This window comes from Geospiza fortis, unplaced genomic scaffold (genome assembly GCF_000277835.1).
Source record: "Geospiza fortis unplaced genomic scaffold, GeoFor_1.0 scaffold636, whole genome shotgun sequence".
NCBI classification, from domain to species: Eukaryota; Metazoa; Chordata; class Aves; order Passeriformes; family Thraupidae; genus Geospiza; species Geospiza fortis.
In genome coordinates, this window is record NW_005054435.1 from 1 (window position 1) to 26,915 (window position 26,915).

Here is a 26,915-nt window from a genome sequence, read left to right on the forward strand (position 1 = left end):
CAGCAAAAGAAAATAAAAACAAATATTTTTGCTAGTTATTTTCCTTTCCACTGCATTTAAAAGCCCACAAAGCTGTTCCTGAGGACATAAAAACATTGAATTTCTTACCTTAATGATGTGCAGAGTCACAAATCAGGTGCCTTCCTCCTTTCCCAAGTCCTCCCTCATAGTTGGATTCTTTGACAGGTTTCCAGTTAATTTTAAATACAACTACTTACCTGTGGTCACCTCTTTTTGCCAACTATTAGCTGGCACTAGTGCTAACACACCATATACACCCACTGTATATAACCTTAAATCCCAAAGGGTAAGATTTCACTCTACAAATATCAGTTCTTTAGGGAAAAATGACCTCTCCTTTTTTCTACCTTCTTATCGTGTTCTCAGAACAACCCCTAAATACCAATCATTTCCATAATGATTCCATGTTTCCCCAGCCTGTGACTCTCAGCCTTGCCAGGAGAGATGGTGGCTCCCAACCACTGGCTCTCAGCAGGGACCACTGTGCGCGAAACAGTGACATACTAAGGGCAGAGCAAGAATTCACACAATGAAGCTTAATTTTAAATCTTCCCTTCTCAAAGTACAAATGCTATATGGAAACACTTGGTTTAAACATTAACATCAATTCTAAGGGAAGAAAAAAGATCTCTTGATCTTTTTGAAAGGGGAACGTTGTTTCTTAGTCAGCCTTGTTTAAATTGTATTTACATTGGCTGTTTGTTGGAGATTTAGGGTTGGGAGACAATTTGGCAATTAAAGCCTGAGATATTTTCTAGCTACCTGAAGTTCACATTCCATGAATTAGACAAAAACCTTGTACTTATAGGAAAAGTTGCTGAGAGCACCTGAAGGCTGCAAGTTACCATCGCCCTCAGCCCCCCTCAAACCCTCCCACACCAAATGGAGACATAATATTGAAACACTTTCATAACAGCTTTTCTCCTACTGCAAAATAATTATCATATAGATCACACAAACCCATCAGTATTATTACAGACCAGAAAAATTCCAACAGAATTTTGAAGTTTGTGCATTTTCAGAATTGCTTTCTTTCTTGCCCATCTATAGTTAACAGCCATAAAAACAAAGTATCTTTAAAAAACGCAGCACATACCCGGTCACGGTGTCACAGTCCCGGCTTCAGCAGAAGGCAGAGGCGGTGGATGAGAAACGCTGGTGTGGGATATCATTGTCCTTTGCACCTTCACCGCTTGTGAAGCGGTGTGAAATCCAATGCATTTGTGTCAGTTTTCCAGTCACGTTTCAGTGACAAATACAAATAAAATTACAAAAACGACAAAGTCAGTGGGATTTCAGGAACACTCCTCGGCCGGGGCTCCTGCCTTTCCCTCACGCACACATTGTGCGTCTTTAAAGCTTGCTGATGATTCAGGCAGAAATCATTGAGTCCATTCACATCTAATGACTTCTTCAAGGGCTGTTTTACCACTTTTCGAGCTATACACTCAATTATGTATATTTTTTCTCCACACTTCACGAGGAAATTTCCCCTCTGGAGCGGGGCTCTAACATTGACCGCAGCTGACGGGGCTGCGGTAATGGCCTTTTAATTACATGCCCAATACAGGTAGTTCAGTGATTGAGCTGCTTTTAACATACACTTAGGCTAAAGGGAAGAGGAGGGTCAAAAGCTATTGGATCTGAAGTGCTACTGTATTAGTTTGTGGTGCTGCTCAAGACTTCACTGACTGAGTAAAGTTGTGGCAGGGGGTGGGGGTTTGTTGGTTCTTCCCATCAAAGCAGAAATAGCTCAATAACTGTAAGGAAAAAATGAATAGTACTGCAGTGAGTGTTAGATTAGAGCTGTGTGGATGAGGCCCCCTTTGCCTGCAAAGCCTGATGTCCATGTTGTTAATGAGCAGCTGATGGAATGTTTCCGACCCGGCCCCAGGGTTCGGCTCTTCCCGGCCCCAGGGTTCGGCTCTTTCCAGCCACACCAACTCCAACCACCTCAGAATCCAAGTTTTCAGCAATCAGCACTGAAATATGATGGTTCCTTGGAAAATTCCTCCATCAAGAATATCAAGTTTTAGATGAAAAACACGAGATTCTGAGCCGTGTCACAGAGCCACCTCTACACCTACTGCCCTTAGTGACGCCCATCAGGCCTCAGAGCCTCCCAAGCCCTGAAACAGCAGAACCAGCTCTTTTTTTGCCCCTGAAATGAGTTTAAGTTAGATTAGAACTGTCTGGATAGGCAAATTTTGCCAGCAACTTGAGATATCCATATTGTTAATGAGCGACTGACCACACGCCCCATTAGACTGTAAAAACATCAGGTTATTTTCTCAGTCACTGGGATTTGGACCATATAGAAACGGTGAATAGAGATAAAAAAACTTTTAATTCCATTAGCAGTTGTCCGTTAATTTCTCACTTGTAACACTTTCAGAGCAAGGGGAGGATAAGGTTCAGAATCACTGAGCTGATGAGTATTTCATTTGCCACAAGTAAATGAAGGCTTAATTTGAGCATGCTGTCCTGGAAGATAAAAAGCCTGATGAGTTTCTTCCTTTCTGCTTTTATTAAATGCGTAATGCCTTCAGTCTGACAGGGCAGCTTGTCTAGACCTTGTCATGTCTTTCCATTCTGGAGTAGGCTTAGAGTCCTTGGATTATTTTACACCCAATGAATTCAGTGAAGGATTCAACACCTGCACTGACAAGGTACTCAGGATGTGTCAGCATCTGGCTTCAGAGGGAATTTAAGACCCCGGTCACGTATATTGTGTGTAAATCACCCATCAGCTGGAGAATTCTGTGCACTCTCTGACAGTGTTGGTTGTAAGAAGCTGGCTGGAATGCTGGTGTGCTGTGCAGGTTGGCAGTCAATGCTCTCAGGGGGTTGAGGTTCTTCCCCAGCACCAGTTCTTTGTGCATGTTCATAGGTGCTGAATGCTTTGTTCAGAGGAGTGGAATTCAGGCTCCAAACCTGAATGAGCAGTTTTGAGATGATCATGGAAGTTAACTGGCAGTAAATAATGGAATGAATTTTAGAATATTCAGCTAGTTTTCTATGCCCTGCTATAGATTTTAATATCCTGAGAGCACTCTAAAAAAGGACACATGAACATTTCAAGCCCACTGCACTGAAAAGATCTCTGAATCCTGTGGCTTTATAAAGATACACTGAGTAATCTGAAAACGACAGATAAATGAACCCACTCTTTCTGTATATAGCAGAAAAGGTCTTTTCTCCTTGCAAAATTACTGAAATTGGTGGCAACTTTATTGCTTTAACAGAAATGGCAACTGTGTGATGGGCTCAATGTTAATGTGGAAGAGAGATGCACTAATCCTTTTCATAACAGGGTCATTTTCATGGGCTGAAAAGAAAGCAGTGGGCAAGTTCTGTGAAACACAAAGTAATTTTGAGTATAATTACTGCAGCAATGAAAAAGGAGAAAAAAAAGGCCTAATTTGTGTAAAACTGAGTTAAATACTCCAGTTTATGATGAAGCCAAGCACTGCACTTGTAGTATGTCTGTGTGATGCTTGTCACTGCCATGACTGCTGTCACCATGTGCTGTTTTCTCCACCGTGATGCCTTGCTGCAGGTACCACTGCCCAGGCAGGCCAGAGCTCTGCTGCAGTAGCTCTGCCAGTAGCAACAGCTTTGGCTTACCTGAGCTTGGCTCTGAACAGCCCCTCTTTGAGACACTTTCCTTCACTTGGATTGTGTCTTCTCACCATAGCCATGGGTGGTGACAGCAGCAGAAACACACTGAAAATGCTTGAGGCCATGTAAGCTGCCTGTCTTGAGAGTCACAGTAGGAGAAGGTGACCTACACTGAACTCACTGCTGGATGCCATGGCCATAAAACCTTGGAGAACTTGGGATGTATGAAAGAACAAACACACACACAGATTATATTTAATAATTGCTTATTTCTTTACACAAATGTTGCTGGTGTCATTTTACAAATGAAATGGCAATGAATACTTTTTACACGGTAATGTCTACAGCTAAAAAGTGCTTGTCTTGGCAGCTGAATTCAGGCTGAGGACCCTTTTGTAATACAGCCACTTATTTCAAGAGCTCTTGGTCAATGACAAGAATGACTGTATAGATAAACGGTTGAACCAAAAAACTATGCATTTTCACTGCTTATTGTGGATATTAAATAATTAATATAAGTAGCAATACCAACATGTTTAAAGGCACTTTTTTCTTTACTGAGGCTTAGCCTTGCTTTTGAGTGTTTTTTGGCTTTCTTTGAAACACTAATTTATTTAATAATAGCTTTTCAAGCTTGGCAAAGTTCAAATCTCGCATTCAGAGGCATTGGTCCTAAAGAGACAGAAAGACTGATGAGGGATCTGAGGTAAACAGCCATTCCAAAGGCTCTGGCTTTCCAAATACTACCTTCAATACTGGTATTAGCAAAGGCTAGTTTTTCAAAGCAGTGACCATTGATTAAATCAGTCATGGGAGAGGAGGTCACTGTAATAGAATTGGTATTAAATAAGAGGTTTTATAGCACCACAAATAACCTTTGGTTAATGTGTCAACTGTCTCACAGCTGATCTGCCACAGAAATTTTGAGGGACAGGTTTTTCTGAGTTGTGTTGGGAATATTCCAGTTAGCAAATATACTAAATAAAGCCTAACCTGTGCAATTTTGAAAATGTAATTAAGTAGTAAGCTAAGCTAATTGCTGCCCCCAAGTGGGCAGAATTGTACCATAATAGTGTGACATCCTCTGCCAAAGGCAGCAAAAGGATTGTTTCATTACTGTTCTTCCTGTGATCCCTGTTGTTGTTACACATACTCAAGTCCAGTTACACAACTGAGGCATTTCTGTCTCCTGGATAACCCTGGCTGTGGAAGGGTCCCTAGAGCTCTACTTCTGTATACAGTAACACTTGTCCCTTCCAAGGAAAAAGGGATTTACTTTACAGAGATTTGCTTCACAGGAAGGACTTTGAAATCCTTCAAACTGAACTACATGTTTATTTCAAATCTGATTAAACTCCATGTCCTCACTTAGAAAAATAAGTGTTTTGGTTTTTTTTAATCCTCTGTACAGATTCTGATCATCTTTCCCAGCTCTGGTACAACTTATGACTAGCAAAAGGAATAATAGAGAGTTTTCTGAATTGTCTTTTAAGAAAGGTATACCGTATATGCTCTTAAGCACTGGTAGTCTGAAATCTGGCAATTCATGTAGAGAGTCACTACTCCCAGAAGATTAATACCTGAGTGCAGAACCTCCTATTCTACAGCTTAAGAAGTAAGCAGAATACTCAGGGAGAGGTGGGATCAAATGAAACTGTACAAAAAGAGCACAGAAAAGGGTCAGTAAAGCACAGCAGAAGGCCTGGGTCTGGTGGAGCTGTGGGCCAGCCTTCAGGCACCAAAAACTGTCCCTCCTGCAAAGGCAAAAAGGAACTGAACATTTTACTTGAGTTGCCTTAACTGAGCAGCTGGCTGATCTCTTTGTGAATGCACACGAGGAAATCCACATACGAGGCTCCTCCATAAATATTCTTGTCTTCTACTAGGAACTGGCGGAAAAGCATCTCTGGCTGCTCCCGCTGCTTCACTATCATCAGCTGGAGAGATAAAAGATACAGACAGATAATTTTAGGATGTAATCAGACTAGATGGCAGCAGAGTTTTCCTAGGTAAGAGACATAGTGGATGCTCTTGAGGTGGGGAAAACCCCCAAAACTAATAAATCTCCACATGGCAGAAGCTGGAGAGACTAAGGGAATTGAAGAGTGCAGAATAAAATGGTTATCCTTTAAACCTGAATACCTTTGAAAATCAGTCTTGATTTGGAATAAAGCACATTTGAGATGCCTGTGCCTACAAATCATGCTGGAACTCATCTACATGCAGGAAGACTCCCGATACCGAAAAAACCTTTTACAGCCACTGGTAAGTTTTGGCAAAGCCTGGAATGCTCCTTTGAACAAGTACGAAGAAGGAGTTGAGGCAAAAAGCAGTTACCTTCATAGTGTAGGGCTTTTGGCTCTGGATTTGCTCCAGGATATGCTTCAGTTTCTTAGAAAATGGATTGTCCAGCTTAGGCAGGGATGTCTGTCAGAAGGAAAGCAAGTTGTTATAGTCCAGTCACATCTTTAACCAAGACTAGCTGCTGATAGTTACATGCTAAGGTACTGTGGATTTCATACTAAACCAGGAAAATCCATGTCTTTCACTAGAAGGTGTCATCTTGAGGACTCATGTTCCAGTTTAAAATAATCACTACATGAAAATGCATCACCAGGAAAATTTAACCATTGCAAAGTGTTTGTTCTAATTCTAGTAATACACAGTTGAAAGGACTTTAAGAAGATTAAAGAAGTTGTGAAAGCTTCTGTCCTCTTAGTGTTGTGAGTGTCAAAGTGTCAAGTTTTATGTAAGTTAAAGCAGTTCTGGTGTCTAAACGCCTTCTGCTGGTCACCTGTTCTTGCTTTTAAGGCTGATGGATGAGAAAAGACTTCACTTGTTTCTCTGATCTGGTCTTGCTAAATTCTCAATTCTTAGTGTGCATCTACTCACGGTCTCGGTGCTGATGTGTGCGAAGGATGGCACGTTGAAAAGGCCCTGGATGAGCTCTGGGGACACGCTGGCTCCCAGCCACAGGAACATGCTCAGCCCATTGGCCAGCAGAAAGGCCCCTCCCTCGGAGAGGCGCTCCTCGGAGCAGCGCACGGCAGCTGGCACCGCGTCACTCTTCAGATCCAGGCTGTGCTGTGGGGCAAGAGACACAAGAGCTGTGGAACTGACTTGAAAAGTAACTACTGAAAGGCTTGGTACATCTTAGTGATTCCTTTCAGGTCAGAGGGGTTAGAAATTAAAGTGAAAGAATGACCACTGACTCACAATTGGCAGCAGCAAGGGGTAGAAGTAGAGCTGTGTGTCAGCCACCCCCATGGCCATGACCAGCTGGCGGTGGAAGGCCCTCTCATCGGTGGGGATTTCAGGCCTGCCAGCCAGCACACAGCTCTTCAGCAGGCAGTTCATGTACACGGGCAGCACCTTCATCGTGTCTGGCAGGATCAGCTGAGAAAACAACACATTTAGAAAGAATCCAACAGAAATTATTTGCTCTATAAGCTGTAGTCGCTGTCTTGGCTGCTGTCATCTTCCTGGAACACTGTTAATTTTTGGGGCACTCTCTGGAGAATTAAGAAGAGAAATAGTGGTCCACACTAAATGGCTCTGGTTTCTGACATATTTGGTCCTCACCAACAATGAACAGTTCACTGCCCAGGCTTGTGGTTACTGACAGCACCTCTGGGATGGAAAAGCCTGAGTCTTTCTTTGAGTTGAATCACTAAAATGTGACTGAATAAATTAAATAGAAACAAATCAGTCACTCTGCTTAGTCAAAAATTAGAATACTACAACCATCCATAACAACATAAGAACTAAAAATCAAAGCTTTGTGAGTCAGTGCATACTTCCAGCAGGAAGAAAAAGGCTGGCTGAGCTCCTTTGTGTGAGTACAGGCATCAGTTTAATCAGTGGCATTTCCTTTTGTTCCAGAACAACAGTTTCTGTGTGCTCTAAGTGCCACCAATGAATCCCACCTGTCACTAATTCTGTTTGAAAGAAAACGACAAGTCTGTCCTGAAATTTTGCTTTCTGGCTCGGCTGATGTTGTGGGGTGGTTGTGCACTTGTGGCAAAGCCTGGGTGGGTAGGACTGGATGCAGGTTTTACCTGGCTGACAGCTGCTGGGCTGGCACAGTTCTTCTTGTAGCAGGCCAGCATGTGAGCAGTCTGGTTCATCAGGATGTCCCTGACTGTCTTCAGGGGCTGGCTCAGAATGGCTTTAAAAGCTACAAGCACAGAACAAAAGTGTGTGTTAAAAAAGACACTCTCTCAAAGTACCTTTGTCTGCTGCTAGTTTCTGATTTTACAGACCTGAATGCTGAGGCTGCTTTTCAGTCTCTTCTACAGACATCCAAAAACCCCACCAAACCCCCAACACAGCGGTAGGATGTCCATTGCCACTTACTGTACCTGCCCCGTTCTGTGTATTGCCTATACACAAGTATTACCTTCATGGCAGTTTGTCTAAAATAGGTAATTATTTGCCTTTTCCATTTCATAATACTTCAGGAATTGCTCAGGCATGGAGCAGCAAATTATAAAAAATTATTTCCCACTAGGTAATCACTTCAGCCCCCTTTCCTTCCCCTTCATCCATGCCAAAGTAAAAAAGGAAAAAACTGCTCTGTTGCTGTACCTGACTTAGCAAAGAAGTTGATAAGTGCATCAGTCTCACAAGTCCTGTAGACATCAGCTAACTGGGAGCTGCAATTCAAACCAAGGTTGTGTATGCGGATTCGCCTCTGCCCGCTCATTGAAGTGTACAGGACAGCGCACTGCAACAGAGGCACAAAGTGTCACCATGGGCCACCTTCTCTGGGCACACAAGGCAGATGACAACTTCTGCAGCCAGGGCAGCCCGGCAGCGCTGCTGGCAGCACTGGTGGTTCTTAGGGACATCTATCAGACATTACAGAATAAGTTATTCATATTAAAATTATTAGAAATCCTACAGTACCTAGAAGGGGAAGTGAAGTTTAGCAATAGAGCTTCTCTTGAATAGAGAGGTCACAAGGAATGCCACAGCACTAACAATTGCCAGATAAGTAGCAATGAGTCTCTATCTCCACATAAACTTAATTACAGTGAAATGGAAAAAATGAGCAGCTGATGAGGTCTCAGTGAGTGTTTAGAACGGATTTGGGTACTCCTGAATAGAACATGCAGCACAGGTGCAGGGGAACACACTTTTTACTAGTGGTGTTATGGCCCAAGAGTCTGTGCAAGTTGTGCCTTGTTCCCATCACTCCTACACCATCCCTCTGGCTGCAGAATGTCTTGCTTACCATTTTATGGCAGACAAGAACTAAGGTTTTTTACCTGAATTAACGCCCCAGTGTCTTCATTCAGTTTGTCATCATGTTTGAACTCCACTGTCACTGCTTTGTCACAGTCAACCGCTGCCATCTCCACATCCGTGGTGTTGTTCATGTAAATGGCCCCAAAGAAGTCTGTAGCCCTGAAGCCTGCAGCCAGATTAAAACAGAGCATTTCATTTAAAAATGGCAAATTAAATTGACATCACTTACTGAAGCAGGAGCCCTTTCCCTTCAGGGCTTTACAGCCTCAGGAGTCCCAACAACTGTCCTTGCTGATGGCATTTGTGAGAGCTGGAAAAAGGGAAAAGCTGTGACTTGGACACCCAGAGCTTCTGCCCTGCTGGCTTGGCCTCTGGGTGTGTCCCTTTCTCTAATACTTACATTTGAGCTAAGAATGAATGAAAGAAGCTGGATAGACACAGGAATGTCATTTGAGTACAAAAATGAAGGCACAGGTCAGTAGTATCCAGCAGCAACACCTTTTTATACAACTTCCTTGCAAGTCAGTGCTGTGTGCAGAGTGAGCAGAAGCCTTCAGACTTGAAAATCAGTTATTAAGGAGGCACATACAGGAAGTACGTGTGTGTGTGTGTCCATATACATGTATATAAGTACCAATATATACACACACAGCCGTGGATTTTGTCAGTCTATTAAATTAATTTTCAAGAGGTACACAATGAAATTAAACCAGCCTGATCTTACAGCGATTTGCATGGCACTACATTATTTAAAGTTCATTCCCATGGGTCCTATTACCTGTACTTGTCCGAACCCTCATTGTTGCATCAAATCCCATCTGTTTTTGGATGTCCTTCCTGAGGTCACTTAAGAACTGGGGGCTGTCACTTTCGAGCTGCAAACACAAAGCACAAGGTTCAGAGGTTCAATACCCAAGGGCAGCAGCACAGCAGTGACCCAACATCCCCTGCCATGATCCCCCTCTCCCCACAGCAAATCTGCTCACAGCTCTTGAGTCCTTTAAAAAGTATTTCAAATGTGATTGTCAACACAATCAGTATATGCAAGTGTCCACCACTCATCACCAGGCCTGAACATTAACTGGACATTCCTGCACTTAATCTTTCAGCAAAATTTTAGGATGCCAACCAGCTTATTGCTACTTCAAAATCCAAAGTTGAGCGAGACCTGCCATTGTTAAATTTGGATTTTATCCCCTGTAATTGATAACCAGGTTTTCCAGACTCACTCTGCTTTTAAGTTAAATGTCCAAGGACACACTGAAATGAGACGAAAAACAACAGCAACTCCCCAGCAGTTACTATATGAAAGGCAGGAAACCCACACCACTGACCTGGAAATTGTTGTACTTGTACAGTGTTCCACCAGTGTACATTGTGACAAGGCCCATGGAGGCTACATCCATGTACTGATTTGGGAAGAGGAACAAATTCACACAGCAGCCATTGGCCACACAATCCTTGGCTAAGGCCTCATAATTTCCCTGTGGCTGGAAGAGGGTCTGCACAGGGATGAAAAATACAAGTGCCATCATATTAGATATTAATCACAACTCAAAGGGCCAGATGAAGACAAAAGCATGAAGTGGAAGTTTGAAGTGAGGCATGGCTATCACCAAAAACATGTTTTCCCTGCCCATGGATACAGGGAACACCTCAGTATGTTCTTGGAGAACTCACCACTACAGAGGTATCATATAACCAAACACTTTTGTGTGAAAGAAAAAAGATTTAAAAGGATCAATGCTCTATTAGAGAAGCGCAGTGTAACAGCAGTCCCCTCTTTGCTCAGAGCAGAAAATACCTTTTCCTTGTCTGTATTGAGCAGTTTTTTGTCATCTCTGTTTTTCAGCTTCCCCGGTGCTTCTGCAGTTGGCAGAGAAGAGTGGAAGATGAACAATTTCCCAGGACATTCTGCAGCCTGTTCCAAAGACACCACATTGGCACGTTTATTCCTGCAGGGTTAAGGGGTCCACATTCACACCCCGGTGGCTCGGGGAACAGTGGGTGCTTCCTGCAAGCTCCTCTCAGCTTAGGAATTCATCTCCAGGCTCACAGCCTGACGGAATAAGCCCCCGGGGAAACAGGCTCTTTTCTCTCAGGAAGTAGCACTCCAGCACACAGGTTTTATGGCTGAGCCATTCCAGCAGCACTTTCTCCAGAGGCAAAAGGAGGAGCTCCTCCCTTGGAGACTTTCCAGTTGGACACAAGCATTATGCAATGGGCACCATAATACAAATACTCAGATTGGATCAAATTAAAAGGAAATGCAGCTGAACAGAAAAATTCGGTTCAGGCACACTGGTGTTCTATACATTTTTATAAATGGGTGACAATTCCATCCCTGTAGCAGGTTCCACATTGAAATCTACACTGCCAAGCTGCAGGCATAAATCAGAAATCATCATGTTCACAAAATATTCCACCTTTCAAAATCAGCTGTGGCATTCTGGCAAAACCAGAAGTCTCTCTGCTATGGCAGAAACACAACTGAAGGCAGCACCTGACTTTTCAAATGGCTGAAATTTCACCCCTGATATTTCAAGAACCATTCACTTTTGATCACCAAAGACAATTTCTTCAATTTCTTTGAAGAAGACTTCTGCTGAAAGCTGAAAGACTTTCCAAATACCTGTTTGTCCTGATATGCATCATGAATTAGCGATACCAGTTTGACAAAATTTCTAAAATATACGTATTTTTAACAGAAGCCATTTATTCTTTTTAGACAAGAACTGTTTTCTTGAGCAAAGGTATTTGCAGACTAATAATTCCGAGAGAAAATCCTTAGAAATTATAACTTAAAAATACTGAGCTAAATAAAATGTTTAATTAAGAACTGCTTTCTTTTATCGCCATCATCAAAGGCAATTTACAATTATGGCCCTTACATTTGTTTTGTAGAAGTCACATATTAGGAAAAAGCATTCAGTTGTGCTTTGCACACATACCTGCTGGTAATATGAACAAATAACAAGAAAGCAGGTATTAAATCAATATATAAAAAAATTTGAGAAATTTTTGTTCTGACAAATTTATGTACTCACAGTTCATGCATTATTCATGCAAAGCTCCCAAATCAACCGTTTTAAAGCACCACTTGCTGTTCTCTGCCCCTACAAATCTTGTGGTGAAGCAGGGTGGTGTGCATTTAACTGGCAATGCTCCATGGGAATGTCAGGACTTCAGGGGATGTCCCAGACAAACAGAAAACAACTGGGGAGCACCTTGGGCTGTGGATTCCCTGCCGGCTATATCCAAGCTGGGAGAACTTGTCAGTTAAAGGAAACCCTCCAGCCACAGCCTGATTCAATCACAGACAGATAGTTATAAATATTCTGTTTTGCACAACTACTTTCGCAGAAGCAAGAGAATAACCAGAGCAAAGTCTGATGTTATTATTATTATTCTGACTTTCCTGCCCTTCACACGTGCAAGGGCTGGGTACCTGTGGAGACACAAGAGTACTGATTTGCTCTGCTGTGGTAACTGAACATGTCTTTATTTTTCTTAAATGCCAAACAAGAACCTGACTCCTGCTCCTCTTCTTCTCCTAAACATCCCTCCTACACAGAATAGACTCTGGGGACTAGTTTCCCTCAAGAAGAACATCAGGGAACAGATGTTATGCTTGTCAGTTCTTATTCTGACTACAGTGGTTGGAAGGTACTGTTAGAAGAAAGGAACATTAGTGCTGGAAACACTCAACAACCTTTTTTCCCCTAATTTCCGGTTGTGATGGGACTGGCTTTTAGCAAACCTGATTTCAAGCTGCTTCTCTGACAGAGAGGAATGTTCTAACCTTTAGTGCCTCCATGCCAGCCTGGATAACTGGTGCGAAGATGGTCTCACTCTCATTAGTGTCTGCAAACAACTCTGGAATCTGGTCCAACAAGCTATGAAAGAGAAAGGATCAGTGTCTCAGCTGGTCAGTGTAAGGTAATCCCCAAACACACCTTGTCTTCACACAGGAAGATGTTGATCATGCAAATTTATAGTGCAAAAAATAATACAAATTTTCCTTGTTCAAATTCTTAGGATCTAAGCCAGAATAAAAGAAAATACGCATATTTTATTTCCATGAGATGCATTGCTTCAAAGCTGGTAACCTAAAGGAACATGCAATAAATAAAAAAAAATAGCTAACCATTAAGTAGTTCTGCTGTGCTGTAAGGATTTCAGAGCTCTAAGATCATATCCAGGTGCACATCATGTGCACTGCAAGAGGGAAAACATCACGTGGCTCAGAGCCTCACCTCCCTCCCAGCTCTGAAGCAGCACAGCTGAAAGGTGCCTTACACCTGGCCTACATAACCTTTCCAGTTTGGCACTGGAAGGCCATGGCTATTGCTTTTTTTTTGCCTCAAGAGGAGCAAACACAGGGCTTGAAGCATCTGCAGGCTTCTGAAGTATTTCAATAGATACCTGTATGTCCCCAAACCCAACTAATGCACATCGTAAGCATTGACATCTTACTCTCATGAAGTATAATTGTACTTTACTTGGTAACAACCGATCGGGATTCCTCAAAGTCAACCAGGAAGCCATCCAGCAAAGGAACAAAAACTTCTGCCACATCCGTGACCACCATCATCTGAGGCTGAGCTAAGCTGCTTTTTACATTGAAGAAGTGGAGGACCTTGTTATAAGTGACAAAACCAACTCGAATTGCTGAGGATTCTTCTTGCTCTTCTCTGTAAGAAAAACAAAACCCAACTGGTTAATTCTGAAATCCTGACCTTGCAATAAAAGCATCCCTTTGACATGCAACGCTGCTCTCTGATCATTATCTGTACTGGGAACAACAAAGCAAACAACAACCAAGCAGATGTAATGGCCTCAATCTTGGCCTTAGGTCAAATTCCAACGCCTCAATAAAAACAACTCCTCTATTGTTTACTCTTTAAAAAAAGGTAATAAAGTTACATCAACCCTATCAATGGTGCATCCCATTCAAAGAGTCAAAAATCCCAAAGATAAAGAATAAACCAGGTTGACATCATAACATGGCAAAGAAAGAGTAGCACAGCTAGTTACGGAGCTATTCAATTTCTGTACATACACCACTTTGCTACTTCAAAGAGAAGCATCTACATCATCCCACTCCCAAAGGTGTTACAGCCCAGGTGTTTGGGACCTTTATTCCAGATATTGCTCTTACCAGTGTCAGTCTGCACGGCCCCACTTCCATCAAGTTCCAGCATTGTTTTAAGGGTTAGCTCTAAGCAGCCAATTGTCTCTGTAGCTCACACACTAGTTATTTTGGAAGACTCACAAGGAGAAACCTGACCCATATGCACAGAAATGCATTAAAATACTTTCTGTTTTTTATTTTTAATTATATACCTAAAAATCGTAATTGCGCAACTCATTATTCTGGTTTTCTGAACTCATAAGCACATTTCTACAAACACATTTCTCAGTATTTCTCAAGATACAGTCAGGGAGAGGGTTCTTGTTTGGAACACAGGTTTGAAAACATCTGCTGTAAAATTTCAGCAATTCTTTATCTGCACAGATTTCTTTGGTACCCCAAGTCCTTCCTCTCAAAGATACAAGCTCAAGGTGAATTCCCTGCAGAGGGCTTTTCCCTCATGTGGGAACAGCCGAGTATTTCCACAGGTGTCTTCACCCAGCAATGGAAAATGAACACACAGTGACCTCTCTGTCTAAGCAACATAATAAAATTTTCACCATACATTTTGGTGGAATGCCTGATGTTTATCTTCTTTTGAATTAATATTGCTTAAGCCTATAGAAAAATCTGAGGAAAATGAAGGGCCTGGCCTTCTTTTTTTAATTGCTTTTTTCAATAGACATGAAAACTTTGGCCCGAATTATTTCACAACAGATCTCTCAGAGTGCTGGAGAGAAGGATGAGTATGTCTCTTTTGTGATATGGATACACTTGCTTTCATTCCTCTTCTGCTTGCCCCATTCGAATTTCCAAACTGCCACATGTTTTTTGTTACTTTACTCATGCCTCTTATTCTCTTCAGAGCCATGACCAATCCTGATGGAAAACTCTGAGATATGCCCAGGATAATACCATACACTTGTGTCTCCAGTGTAATCTTCAGTGAAAAACTACTTGAGAGATGGCCTTACATGGGCATTTGATAAAATAAACCCCCACCCTGGACTGGAATTTCTTTCCGGCACAGGGATCCCAGAAGGCCATAAGAAAAAAAGATTTTTAACATATCCCAGATTGTCCCAAGGATGTCATCTCCCACCCTTCCTCACACTGATCTCTTAATTTCTTAAGTCCGTTCTTTCTCTGCAAGCACTGTTATTTAGAAAGCATTTTCTTTGTGGATTTTTTTAATATGCCTTTATATGTAGACAAGAAACATCTTGTCTACTTCATTTTTCAGTCTTTCACTGCTCTCATTTCCCTGTGTGTCTGTGCTATTTAAACTATTGAAAACTACATGAATACACTAAAATTTACACCACAATACACTCAAATCATACACTATCAATAATATTGATGAGCAGTAACACTACTGATGTATGTTTCACGCTCATAAAGCACACATGCTCTATTTCATAAAATTGTTGCTGCCTGCAAGATTTGTTCTCTCAGATACAAACCAGGACAGAAAAGTCTCACAATGCAGCAAGAAGCCTTAAAAGTTTTGCTAATTAACAGTAAGAACTAAAGATACAAGCCACCAGCAATATGGCCTTAGAGAGAGTGGCTACTCCTGAGGATTCTGGTTTGGGTGTTTCCCTGTGTAATTCAATGAGAAAAGCAGGGCCCCAGCAAACACAACTGCTGCCAGTGAAGTGAAAGCTACTGAACTGATAACACCACTAGAGTTCACTGCAAGCAAGGAAAAGAATAAAAACTCCACGTGCAGAAGCATGGCAGATTCTGTTCATACAGTAAGCCCAGATATCCAACTGTAACAACTGCCAGCAAGCAGCATTAAAAATTAACATTTGGTCACTATCACTCAAAAAACTCCTGTTCTGGGAATTCTGACATTTTCCACAGGTTGGTTTTGCCTTTCAACATGCAAAGCTGCATGAGAAGTGCAGCATAGTGAGTTAAGCCAAGCACACTAATGCCTCTTTACCTTGGAAGTTTGTCTAGCAGGGTCTTCAGTTCATCACATATGAGTTTCACCAGGCCACTCTTTATGTTTCTGTATGATACATCAATCATGAAGATAAAAGCTGGTGGTTTAGGAGGCTTCTTGTCCTACACAGAAAAAAAAAAAAAGACTGTTCACAGGGAAAATTAGACAGTGTCCTGTTATGAAGAAAAAATTTAGAGCTGGTACCATAAGGCAATGCAAGTACAGTGTTCAGTTGTTTGAAAAAGGTTGTGAATCATAAATAGTAACTACTGCATAGAGCTGACACATATTGGGTCAAGTTCAGCCCTGGAATAGAACACTATCACTGGAAAACAGCATCCTAATGGAATAAAATCTCTAAAGGCTAACAGTTCATTAGGTAAGATGAAGCACCAACTTTTCTGCTGGAACTCAAGTGTTTAAAAAAAGTTGTATTTTTTCTGTACTTTGCTTTTTTCTGCACTCCTGTTTTCCTTAGGGAGTTCCTCTTATCCACAGTGTAAGTGGCACACAAATTGTGCCTACACTACTGACACGAGTCTGTTAGTAAGAAAAACTAGAGGAAGGTTTGTTAAAAAAAAAAAAAAGTAATGCCAAGAGATCTACCTTGGAAGTTAATACAAAATGAACAGAGCAAGAGTAAACATCACACTCCCTAAAATGGGTTTTCTTAATTCCCATTACATGAGTAGGAGTCATTATTTGGTGTCAAATTCAGGACAGCTTTTTCATTACAGTTTCACTTCCCTCATATAAAGTTCTGACCTCTTAAACAAGTTATACTTGTTAAACTAAACCCTAGAAAAATTCCAGTTAAGAAAAATTAATCTAACCCTTGAATTATGATTTATCCCTAGTCCCTGGCAAACTTTAAACTGAACATTATATCCTTGATCTCACTCATTTGACTCGTGCAAATCAGGATTAATTCCAGAGGACCAAAACCAGGCAGTATTTTTCAAACTGTTCTGTTTACTGTACTTGGATGCTTGTTTCAGAAACTGCACCAAAAACTGCTTCCAAACTCTTGTATCAGATCAGCATTTAGAAAGAATCTCTAAGTTCTGACAAATATATGGCAGAAACATGGACCTGTACTCTCACCACATCCGCTTAGCAGGAGGGCAATAATGCAAACCAGCTGGGATTTGTTAACATTCTTTGTAGCTCTTCATCCTTGTCATTTGATAAGCACAAAAGGAAATGACTTCTCAGTTCTGGTCTTGTACTGGATTTATAAAAGAAGGGAACCACTGCAGCTTGGAGCCAAGGGGAAAGTCCATTACAAATTAATGCTACATTTAATGACTTAGCATTTCCAGACTGCTATTTTGTAAGAGATTTCTTTTTTGTAACATTGCAGTAAGTCTGAGGATGCATCTTTGTAGCAAGCAGGCAGACCAGACTGGATAACCGGTAGAGGAAACTCCCTGGTTTAAGACAGGTGGCAGAAGTTCTGGCTTCAGAATTTGATGGAGCTTCACTGGATGTACACTGAGTGTCCCACACTGTATTTCTGCAGCATCTCACCAAAATTCTCTCCTGCTTTGGGGTTTAACCCAGGTTTCAATCAAATCTTATAGGTTAGCTCAGAGATCTCACTGGATTTTGGAGCAGTACTCCAGTGAGCAAGCAGAACCAAACCTTTTCATTTTCTTCATCCCAGCAAAAATTTGATGGTCTGAAGATGATACTGGTAGCTACTCCAAGATTTTGTATGACCCAGTTGTCTTTTCCAACCTTATGATGGCCTCAGCTCCACTCACAGGAAAAAAATTCTGCCTGATTCCAGCAAGAACAGAAAAATGTGTCCATGCTGCAGTCAGATGAAGTCAGACTTGCAGTTTTGTAAAATGAGCTGAAGTTTAAAAAGATTAAGTAATTTATGCTTTCAGAACTATCAAATAGAGTTCTGTAATAAAACCAACTACAAATATTTAGAGTAAGATGAGTGGGCTCTGGATTGAGTTCTTCAGTGAGTTGATATTAAAAGAGAGAACCAATTCCACTGTAACTTATTGGTCAGAATACTAAGAAGACTCTTGCCAGGAACAGATTCCAAGGTCAAATTCCCTTGCTAAGGTTTTGGATATTAGGAAGGCAATTTAGGCATGTATTGGTCTTAAAAAATCAGTAGAAGACATACACCTAAAATGCAACAATGCACCAGAATTTCAAAGCTATCCCCTGAACAGCGCAACGTGCCGGTAAACATGTGCACATGTCTTGCTTAAAGACTGCTCATCCATGATTTTGCTGCACTGCTTGTTACTCTTACTTGCTTCTATCATGTTCTGCAGCACAAAAGAACAAACCACTGTATTCTCCACACCTATCTATATTTCCTACAATGCTCCTGGAAGCTGATATGCAGCTTACAAGTGCATTTACTCTGAGGAGCTTGTTTGTTTTGCCATAACAGTGCACACTGGCAGTACTCACTCTGCAATAATCCAAAGTAGCCACATACTCATAGGATCCCAGGGACAGCTCAGGCCTCTCATAGTGGTCTATCCTTCGGCCCATGTGGTCCAGGTGTTGAAAGAAGAATGGCGGGACTACAAGCCAACACAAGAACAGGAATGAACATTTCAAACTGGGCAAAGAGAGGAACAACACAACAAATCCTCCCAGCAGATGTGATATACTCCAAAGCAGGAAGAAATCAAGTGGGTTTGCACCAACAATTTACACAGAGCCAGTCTTAGGTTCCTCAATGAATACATATTCAGAATGCTTATTTTTCACATTTTTGCCTGTAAAAGTCCATGTGTGTGTGAGTGAGAGGAACATCAACCTAGTTTCTTAGCCATTGGGCTACTTTCTTAGCCATTTTTAGTCCTTACCAATGATTTTTTGGTTTGCTAAGTGCTTTCTGACTAAGACACTGTAGTAATACCAGCATGATTTAAAATGATACTGCAATTTAAATGTCTTTCTTGAAGTGCTCCCAGTGCATCTAAATTTCCCTTTATGAGAGTTTAAATTGTTAACAAACGATGAAATTTATTATCTGCTATGCCTGCACAAACATTAGAGCTCCAGGCAGCAAAGCAGTTGGAGGGAGTCTGACAAGGTTCACGTTTCAGAGTTGAAAAGATGACTGTATTAGGGAAAGCACCGTAGCCCTGTGATCCAGCTGAGGAAATGCAGCTTGATACAAATGTCTAGAAAGGCTCGTTCTGGCCAAGATTTGGGATTTCGCCAGGAGCACAAGAACAGTTATGAGTCACATGCAGCACACTTGAACAAATATGGCATGGTATCTTCTGTGAAAACCAACACTTGTCACAGCAAGATGAATAGATTATTTAACCATTGCACCCACAGTTATACACAGGAAGACGCTAACATGGGTCCAAATATTTGCTTCTTGCTGTATATTTGCATTTCTTAAAGAAATTAATGTTTTCTTTCAGCATAAAAATTGCTTTCAATTAACAACACGAGCAGTTCTGTATCCTGTGTTGTCACAAAATTTTTAAAATAAAGTTTTGTTCATACCAGATTGGACTTCATGAGTCAGCATTATTTTTCGTGTATCTTTTTTAAACTGTACTGAAGAAATATTTCCCTCTACTATCCTAGGGAATTGATTTTTTTTAGATTTGTGATATAAGCCTAGTTACTGCATCTCCCTGAACTATTTTTTGTTAAATCAGCAAGTCAAGAAAATAATTTTAGGGATACAGTTTCTTTTTAGTCTTAGGGAATTGATATGAATCCCAGATGAGAGAAACATGACTTACCATCATTTATACAGTTACAAAAGCCACACTGGTACCTCCTGCCCCCTTCAATGAACTGCATGAAGGGACACATGTAAGCTTTGCAGCGGTTGCACCGGATGGGGCCGGTCTCCCCGTGGTTTACGACATAAAGAGGGGTCTGTGGAGGAAGAGGTAAAGAGAGAGCAATGTCAACATGACACCAAGGAGAGCTCCAAAGAGTTAATTCAGATTTAACTCCTTAGAGAGCACCTGATTGAGAGATCATTTATTGTTCTGCACTCACACAAAAGCTGTTGAGCCTCAGAGATCCCCTCAGGGGCTATGTGGTGTTTGCAGGGGTCCCAGGATGAGGGAAGAGACAAGAATGTTGACTCCATGTTTCAGAAGGCTTGATTTATTATTTTATGATATATATTATATTAAAACTATACTAAAAGAATAGAAGAAAGGATTTCATCAGAAGGCTAGCTAAGAATAGAAAAGGAATGATAACGAAGGCTTGTGACTGACCGAGACAGTCCAGACAGCTGGACTGTGATTGGCCATTCATTAGAAACAACCAGTTGAGACCAATCAAAGATCTACCTGATGCATTCCACAGCAGCAGATAATCATTGTTTACATTTTGTTCCTGAAGCCTCTCAGCTTCTCAGGAGAAAAAAATCCCAAGGAAAGGATTTTTCATAAAACATGTCTGTGACAGGGCTAAATTCACAAGCTCACGGGCTGTATTCTGATGTTTATCAGAAAAAGAATAAGGATTCAGACCAAAACTCCACAAGGTTTTGCAAGCATTGGAAGTTTAGGGCTCCAGGCTGATTTTCTCCAGCAAAGGGTAATTTTTACAGCTCACTAAGAAAAATCTGTTGGAGTCAGGTCTTTTGGCTTCTGTCAGATGGAACTTTTCCTGAAGAAATCTACTGCTGCTTGTCAGTTGCAAAGGGGTATTTGCTGAGAAAACCCTTAATATTTTGTCCTAAATGCTGCCTCCCGTGCTGCCTTGTTACGTGCTACACTCCAGTTGAAATGATGTCAAGGTCACCAGCTAGAGGGGAGATTTAGGATAAATACTAATAATTCTTGAAGGAAAGTACATACAGTAAACAAGTACAGTACCTCAAGCACTTGTCAGTTTAATTCCACTGACCACGCTCGCTTACAGCCCCTGCCAAAACCCATGGCTAAGGGAAGACATTTTCCAGATGCCTCCTTCCATAAAAACTGCAGCAACTGAAAGACTCCTGTGATTATTCTTAGAGTTAGAAAATTCATACTTGAAACCAATGCAGAAATGGAAGTTTCGTCAATTATTGGTGAAACAATACTTCTTAATCTTTTTTTCCTTACTCCTGTCATCCCCAGCTAAAAATCTCAAAAGGCAGAAATAAGCAATGTCCAGAGTTTGGACACAGCAGATCCCTACAAGAAAAATGCTGATAATGCCTTTCAATGCTAACACATCACACCAGTACCTTCTTTTTTTCTTTAAAATAATTATTCTGTCTCTTCTTAAGGAATGGGTGTATTTCATCTATTATACAATTTATTTTTTACTGCTGCATAAGGATGCATTTTGCCAAGGATTTTCTACATACAAGTAGATTTTTACTACATGGGTTTTAAGTGCTCCCTCCTGCTCCACTGAGATATTCTTTCACTTTGTGTTCTTTCCTCTTTGCAAATTGAGTTTAACCCAAATTAACCAATAATGCCAGCTGGCAAACATCAGGGCCATTTTTCAGACATGAAAGCCTTGGCCATGAAACTTGCTCATCAGCCACAATGGCCTAATAAGGTTTAAAAGTTCTGGGTTTTGTTCATTACTTGGCAATTTTCTGATTATCATTCTGTTAGATTAGTTTAATGAGACCTGGATTTGGTTTGCAGTTAATATTATCATAACATCTGACCTGGTATGGGAAAAAACCCAAGACTAAACCAACTCCTGATGCATTTATACACATTGATGCAGTAACTTTTAACCTTGGTTTAATATCCAAGAAAACTTACTCCCCAAAAATGTTCACATTTTGATATATCAAAATTAAGACTTTTATATAAAAGGCATAAACAAGAACAACTAAAAAATAAATGCCATGAAGTTCAGAGCCCAAGCATCTACATTCTTACACACATGTAATAAATTACCTTCTTGAAGACAAAAAATTAAGAGCAAAAAAATATAAACCAAGAAATGACAATTAAAATGTACATGATCGAATTAAGGAGTTTGTCTGAAAACCAATTTTTTTAAAGCAGCCCTATTTGCCTCCTAAACTAATTTATTAATTGGAATTTTTAGAAAACAAATTAAATTTACATCTTTAAATCTGAAGTGTTTTCTTTAACACTTCAGAACATTACATCAATAATTAAAATATTTAATGGAAAAGCTATCTGCATGATAACTCCAGAAGAGCTCAGACCAAAAGAATCCAAAATCCACTTCTTGATGAGAACAATACAATTGTGAAAGAACCTTCATCTCCAAAAAGCTGCCTTTCAGTGCATTGCACTGTAGAGCCCAGCATCCCACCACCCCATCAAGAGGAAGGAATTGCTGTTTCTGTGTGCAAACTGCTATCGCACTTCCAAACATCAAAGTCATTTCTGTCATAGTAAAACAACTTTTAAAATACATTTCTGTGAGAATGTACAAAGGTAAGTAACACTGTGCATGCAAGAAGTCCTGAGTTTAAATTAAGGATACATAAAAGCAAAAAAGGAAAAAAAAAAAAAAAAAAAAAAAAAAAAAAAAAAAAAAAAGGTGATACAGAATGGAACAGTCTTGTTTGGTGCACTCCACTCTCTGTAGATGTCACTGTACACCAGAAGAAAAAGCAGAGAGATCTCTTTATGTTCTCATCAAAATCAGTGGCAAATTCTCATAGCAGCAGGGGAATGGGGTAAAATTTAATAAGAGTTTTTTATATTTTGGGGGGGGGGGGGGTTTTTTTTTTGTTTTTGGTGGGTTTTTTATTTTGGTTTGGTTTTTTTGGGTTTTTTTTTGTTTTGTTTTTAGTAAATGCAATACTCCTATTTCTTTTGCCTTTCCACCAACAAAGTATCAGCATTTTCCTTCTCTCTTGTCTCAGAAAGAATCTCCCAGTTTTGCTGGGAGGCACAACACTGTAATTTTATGTTAAAGCAAAGGAGGATTGGGCAGAAGATGGAAAATGCTGCAAGGGACCTGCACAAACTTATATTTCTCTGGAACCTTGAGGCCCCACTGAAGTGCAAGCCCTGAGTGTTGATCTGATAAACCCCAACTTAACCCCAAATATAGCTGCAATAAGAGGAGTTTTATTTTGGAAATATTTCAGCAAGACCATCTCTCAGGAGTCAGAAAAATATCACAAAGCAACGGACAGACGTTGGTGGCACAGCTCCAAGATAAAACACATCCATAAAAATTTCCAAAGGGACTTGAACCTGTACTTTAAAGTCTGAGAAAGCTGAATTTCTATTGCTTGCTATAAAAATGAAGTCCTGACATGCTCCTGAGGGTGATGCCTGCAAACTATCACCATATTCTTATTGCAGGATGTGGACCACAGCTGCAAATTTTAAGTGTAGGAGTAAGGACTGTGCTAAAGCTCCAGATCATCATGGCACACCTCTGGGAAAGCATGTAAAGAGAAAAATCCTAAGGGAGAGATCCTCTGGAGAACAAGAGAGGAACATCCAGACACTGAAGAAAATGACCCATTTCTCAGACAACAAAATAAACAGATCAGTGTCTCTACCACACCCTTACAGTGTAAGCAGCGCTTCTAGAGTTGTTACTGACACTTACATTAATTAAAATCTGGTCACTAAAATACTCCTAGGAAAATGTCAAGATATGCTATACAACATAACTTTCTAATGAACAAAGGAGAAGGCTTTGTCCAAGCATGGCACTGCTGCCCCAGGAAAATGTTGTGTTTAATTAGCACAGTAAAAAGATGACAAAAAACTCCACTGGATAATCAAAGAGAATTCTGAAATATAACACTGATGTTTTTGGAAAAAAACTAGGTCATGCACCAAAGTGTCTCTGTTTCCTAGCACTGTTGAAGGGGTTTGTTTTCTTTTTTTCTATCATCATGGATTGCTTTTGAGAAAGATTAACCAGTCTACAAATAATCCCTTGGTTTTGAGTTGCTTTACTAATTCACATTAAAATGTCAAGAAAGCATTTCCCTTTGTGATGTTCCCACTGTCTTTTATCAGAAGCCATTCCCTCTGAAGGCAGGAGTTATTCTGCCTATTCTTGGTTTTCAGATGTTGAACATGCTCAGCCTCCTCAGCTGATGACTCAGGCCTGTTTGGACTATCTCATCCGCAAGGTTCACAGCAGGATCAACTATTTACTGTACCACACTTCTTTTCCATTGATTTCCTTGTTTGCTTGCAAGACTGCAGCAAGGCTAGAGCATCCCCCACATGATGCAGGGTCTCCTGGCTCCAGCCTGCTTTTCACAGACCACATAAAAACACCAAAAGCATGTTCAAACCTCCTTGCTCAAAGCCCTTCCAGGCCCAGGCTGCACATTCCTCTGGATACACAGCACTGCAAAACTCACCATGGCATGGGAGCTGAATTTCAAGTGGACCCTGCACATGGGATATGATCCAGTATGTAGGAAAAAAACCAGAAAACCATTTATCACTTTCTGTGTATCATACCTCAGCCTGGCCCTGAAATCCTTACTCAGCATTCCCTTTTTAAGGGGAATATAGCAATTAACTGAACAGAGTTGGCAGGGTGAAGAGTGTAAACACAGACTACACTCTATTCAACATGAGAGGGATTTGTGCAAGTTTGGGGATGGGGGAAAATACATGTAATAATGACACATGTATCATACAGGGGACATAAGGAGAGGGGAGAAAAAAAACAAAAGTTCATTATCCATGCCTGAGAGAGGCACCCCAAGTTCTGCTGGTCATGATCCCAGGCTGGGAGCCCCAGGCATTAACAGGGCAGTGCTCTGCAGCCCCTCTCAGCTTTCCAGTGTTGGGTGCTCAGATAGATTGAAGGAGCATGAAATTGGCTAATCAAGAAACCGTAGTGCACAACACACTTCCACAATGCTGGCACTTGGAACCCATCAGCTCAGCCAGACCTGCCTCAGCCCAGGGCACCTCAACCCTCAACCAGCAGGAGAAGGAGCTACTGCAGAGGCACAAACCCAGGGCAAGAACAAGGGCCAGACCAAACCGCCCCAGGACAGCTCTGTTACTGCTGTTAGCACCCCTGAGGGTGATAAGCACAGGTTCCATCACATCACAGCCAGGGCTGAGGTTCAGGGCTGTACCAATGCACAGCTCCACTTCCCCCCTTACCAGTATCACAGGTGGTGCAGCACTGCACTCCTGCTCTGAGACTCTTAGGCAAGATTGTTACTCTAGCTGTAAAATCACTGACAAGTAAGACAGAAAAGGTTCAAAGAGCTTCTCTACAATGCTAAGAAATGCTACGTAGTAATTACAAGGGATTAGCTTTACTGGTCATAAGATTTTCACATTAAAACTGAAGTAGGATTTTCAGTGACATAATATCTGTCTGGCTTATTTTACAAAACCAAACAGAACTCTTGAAGACACCTCATTCAGGGATGAGTTCTGTTTTTCTGCAAACCACTGCAGCACAGTTCTAGAGAACCTTCAGAATGTCAGACTGAATTTGGGCATGAAATACTGATTTCTGGACAGGCCCAGTCTCTTACTGTATGGTGCTGTATGATTTATCAAGGTAAGTTTATCCTCTCATAATTTTTTTAAGCTAGCTAAATAAATTATCAGCTCAACACCACAGTTTAAAACACAGGCACAGCCTGTAAAATACAAAGATAATTGCTTACTTGGCACATCAATTCTGTTTTTAAAAGTCCAAGACCATTTAATGCATACAAAGCTGTGACCATTTCTACATCATTAGGACAGGCAATAAAGCAATACTCCAAACTGTGCTCATGGAACATGCAGCTCTAGGTTTACAGAACAACTATTTCAGTTTATACATGAATCTAAGTGTGCTATAGTGACCTCTGAAGCCACACTCTCCTAGAGGAAATTCTGTACCAGAACATTATCAATGTTGTTCACATCTTCACAGCAGCAACAAAACCAAAACTCCATGCTGGATTTCAGATCCATTTTGGCCAGCTGGGCAATCAGCAACTTTAGGGACCAATCAAAGAATTTTAGGGAATTTTTCGTTTTTATACACAGAGGAGGACAGACAGATGTGTATCCATAGACCTAATATATTTTATCAGCATATGACAGAAAAGCAATTGCTGACCTGAGATCATGCATGAGAATCTAATGAGTGGAAGGTTTCCCTCCTTCTCAAAACCAAGGCTGTTTCTCTTTTGCTAGATGACATTACTTTGACTTTTTAAACTGACTACTCATGTTTGCATTCCTGAGAATTTTCACAATAGGAACTGTATGGTTTCCATTTCTGCACAGCCAAATACATTAAAGAAACTTTAATTAGGAAAAAAAGCATAGAAATGTTTAGAATTATTTTAATTAGAGATGGAAAGAACAGTTCTGATTATGTGCAGCCTTTCCTGGACAATATTTATTAGTGAAAATACCTCTAAGGCTAATTAATTTATTTCCACAGAGATCAGTAAGAACTGGGCATAGTTAAAGCATCATACTGCATTCCCAAGCCAATTAGAGCTAGCCAATTGCCACAGGAGAACTTAGAAAGTACAAGGAGAATTTTTGCTATGTGAACAAAAAGCAGCACTGAACAATTTCACCTCTGTAGCAAGGACATTTGGGATGAGTTTAATGCCCTTTATAAAAAAGTCAAGTCCTTTCTAGGATGGTGGCTTTGAAGGTCAATAGTAAAACTAACTGTTACTTCACAAATACCACACAGGTCACAATGTTCCCACTCTGAGTCTTTCTTTCATGAATATTTTTGCTACTACAATAGCTGGGATGCTTCAAGCAGACTCCAGAACCTTCAAACATTAATAATATTTGTATGTGACTCGCAACGATCCTCCTCTCTTTTATTAGCACAGCTGAGTGTCACATCTGGGTGGAACTGAGTTAGGCAGTGTGCTGCTTTGGGCTGGGGTACAGTTACTTTTCAGTTACAGTTCACTTTCAGTTACAGTTCGTTTTCCTCACAGTGCCTGGAATGGGGCTGTGTTTGGATATGTGCTGAACACAGAGATGTTTCTGTTCCTGC

At 40.8% G+C, this 26,915-nt stretch overlaps 1 protein-coding gene across 4 annotated transcripts in view; it reads right to left on the bottom strand.

The window, feature by feature from the left end:
• Nucleotides 1-3,885: 3,885 nt before the first annotated feature.
• Nucleotides 3,886-26,915, bottom strand: part of SEC24D (SEC24 homolog D, COPII coat complex component) — a 58,354-nt gene continuing 35,324 nt past the window's right edge. For 2 of the 4 annotated variants that reach the window (XM_031062003.1, XM_031062004.1), the window contains 15 exons: nt 19,730-19,868; nt 18,423-18,538; nt 15,978-16,102; nt 13,395-13,586; nt 12,695-12,788; nt 10,697-10,813; nt 10,227-10,394; nt 9,671-9,767; nt 8,913-9,058; nt 8,230-8,368; nt 7,701-7,819; nt 6,859-7,038; nt 6,535-6,726; nt 5,980-6,069; nt 5,439-5,579 (listed from right to left, as the gene is read on the bottom strand). In XM_031062003.1, the coding sequence (XP_030917863.1) occupies nt 5,439-5,579; nt 5,980-6,069; nt 6,535-6,726; nt 6,859-7,038; nt 7,701-7,819; nt 8,230-8,368; nt 8,913-9,058; nt 9,671-9,767; nt 10,227-10,394; nt 10,697-10,813; nt 12,695-12,788; nt 13,395-13,586; nt 15,978-16,102; nt 18,423-18,538; nt 19,730-19,868 (2,055 nt within the window). Of the gene's footprint in view, nt 5,580-5,979; nt 6,070-6,534; nt 6,727-6,858; nt 7,039-7,700; nt 7,820-8,229; nt 8,369-8,912; nt 9,059-9,670; nt 9,768-10,226; nt 10,395-10,696; nt 10,814-12,694; nt 12,789-13,394; nt 13,587-15,977; nt 16,103-18,422; nt 18,539-19,729; nt 19,869-26,915 lie in introns of all 4 variants that reach the window. The other 2 variants (XM_005427042.3, XM_031062005.1) reach the window with 2 other exon arrangements.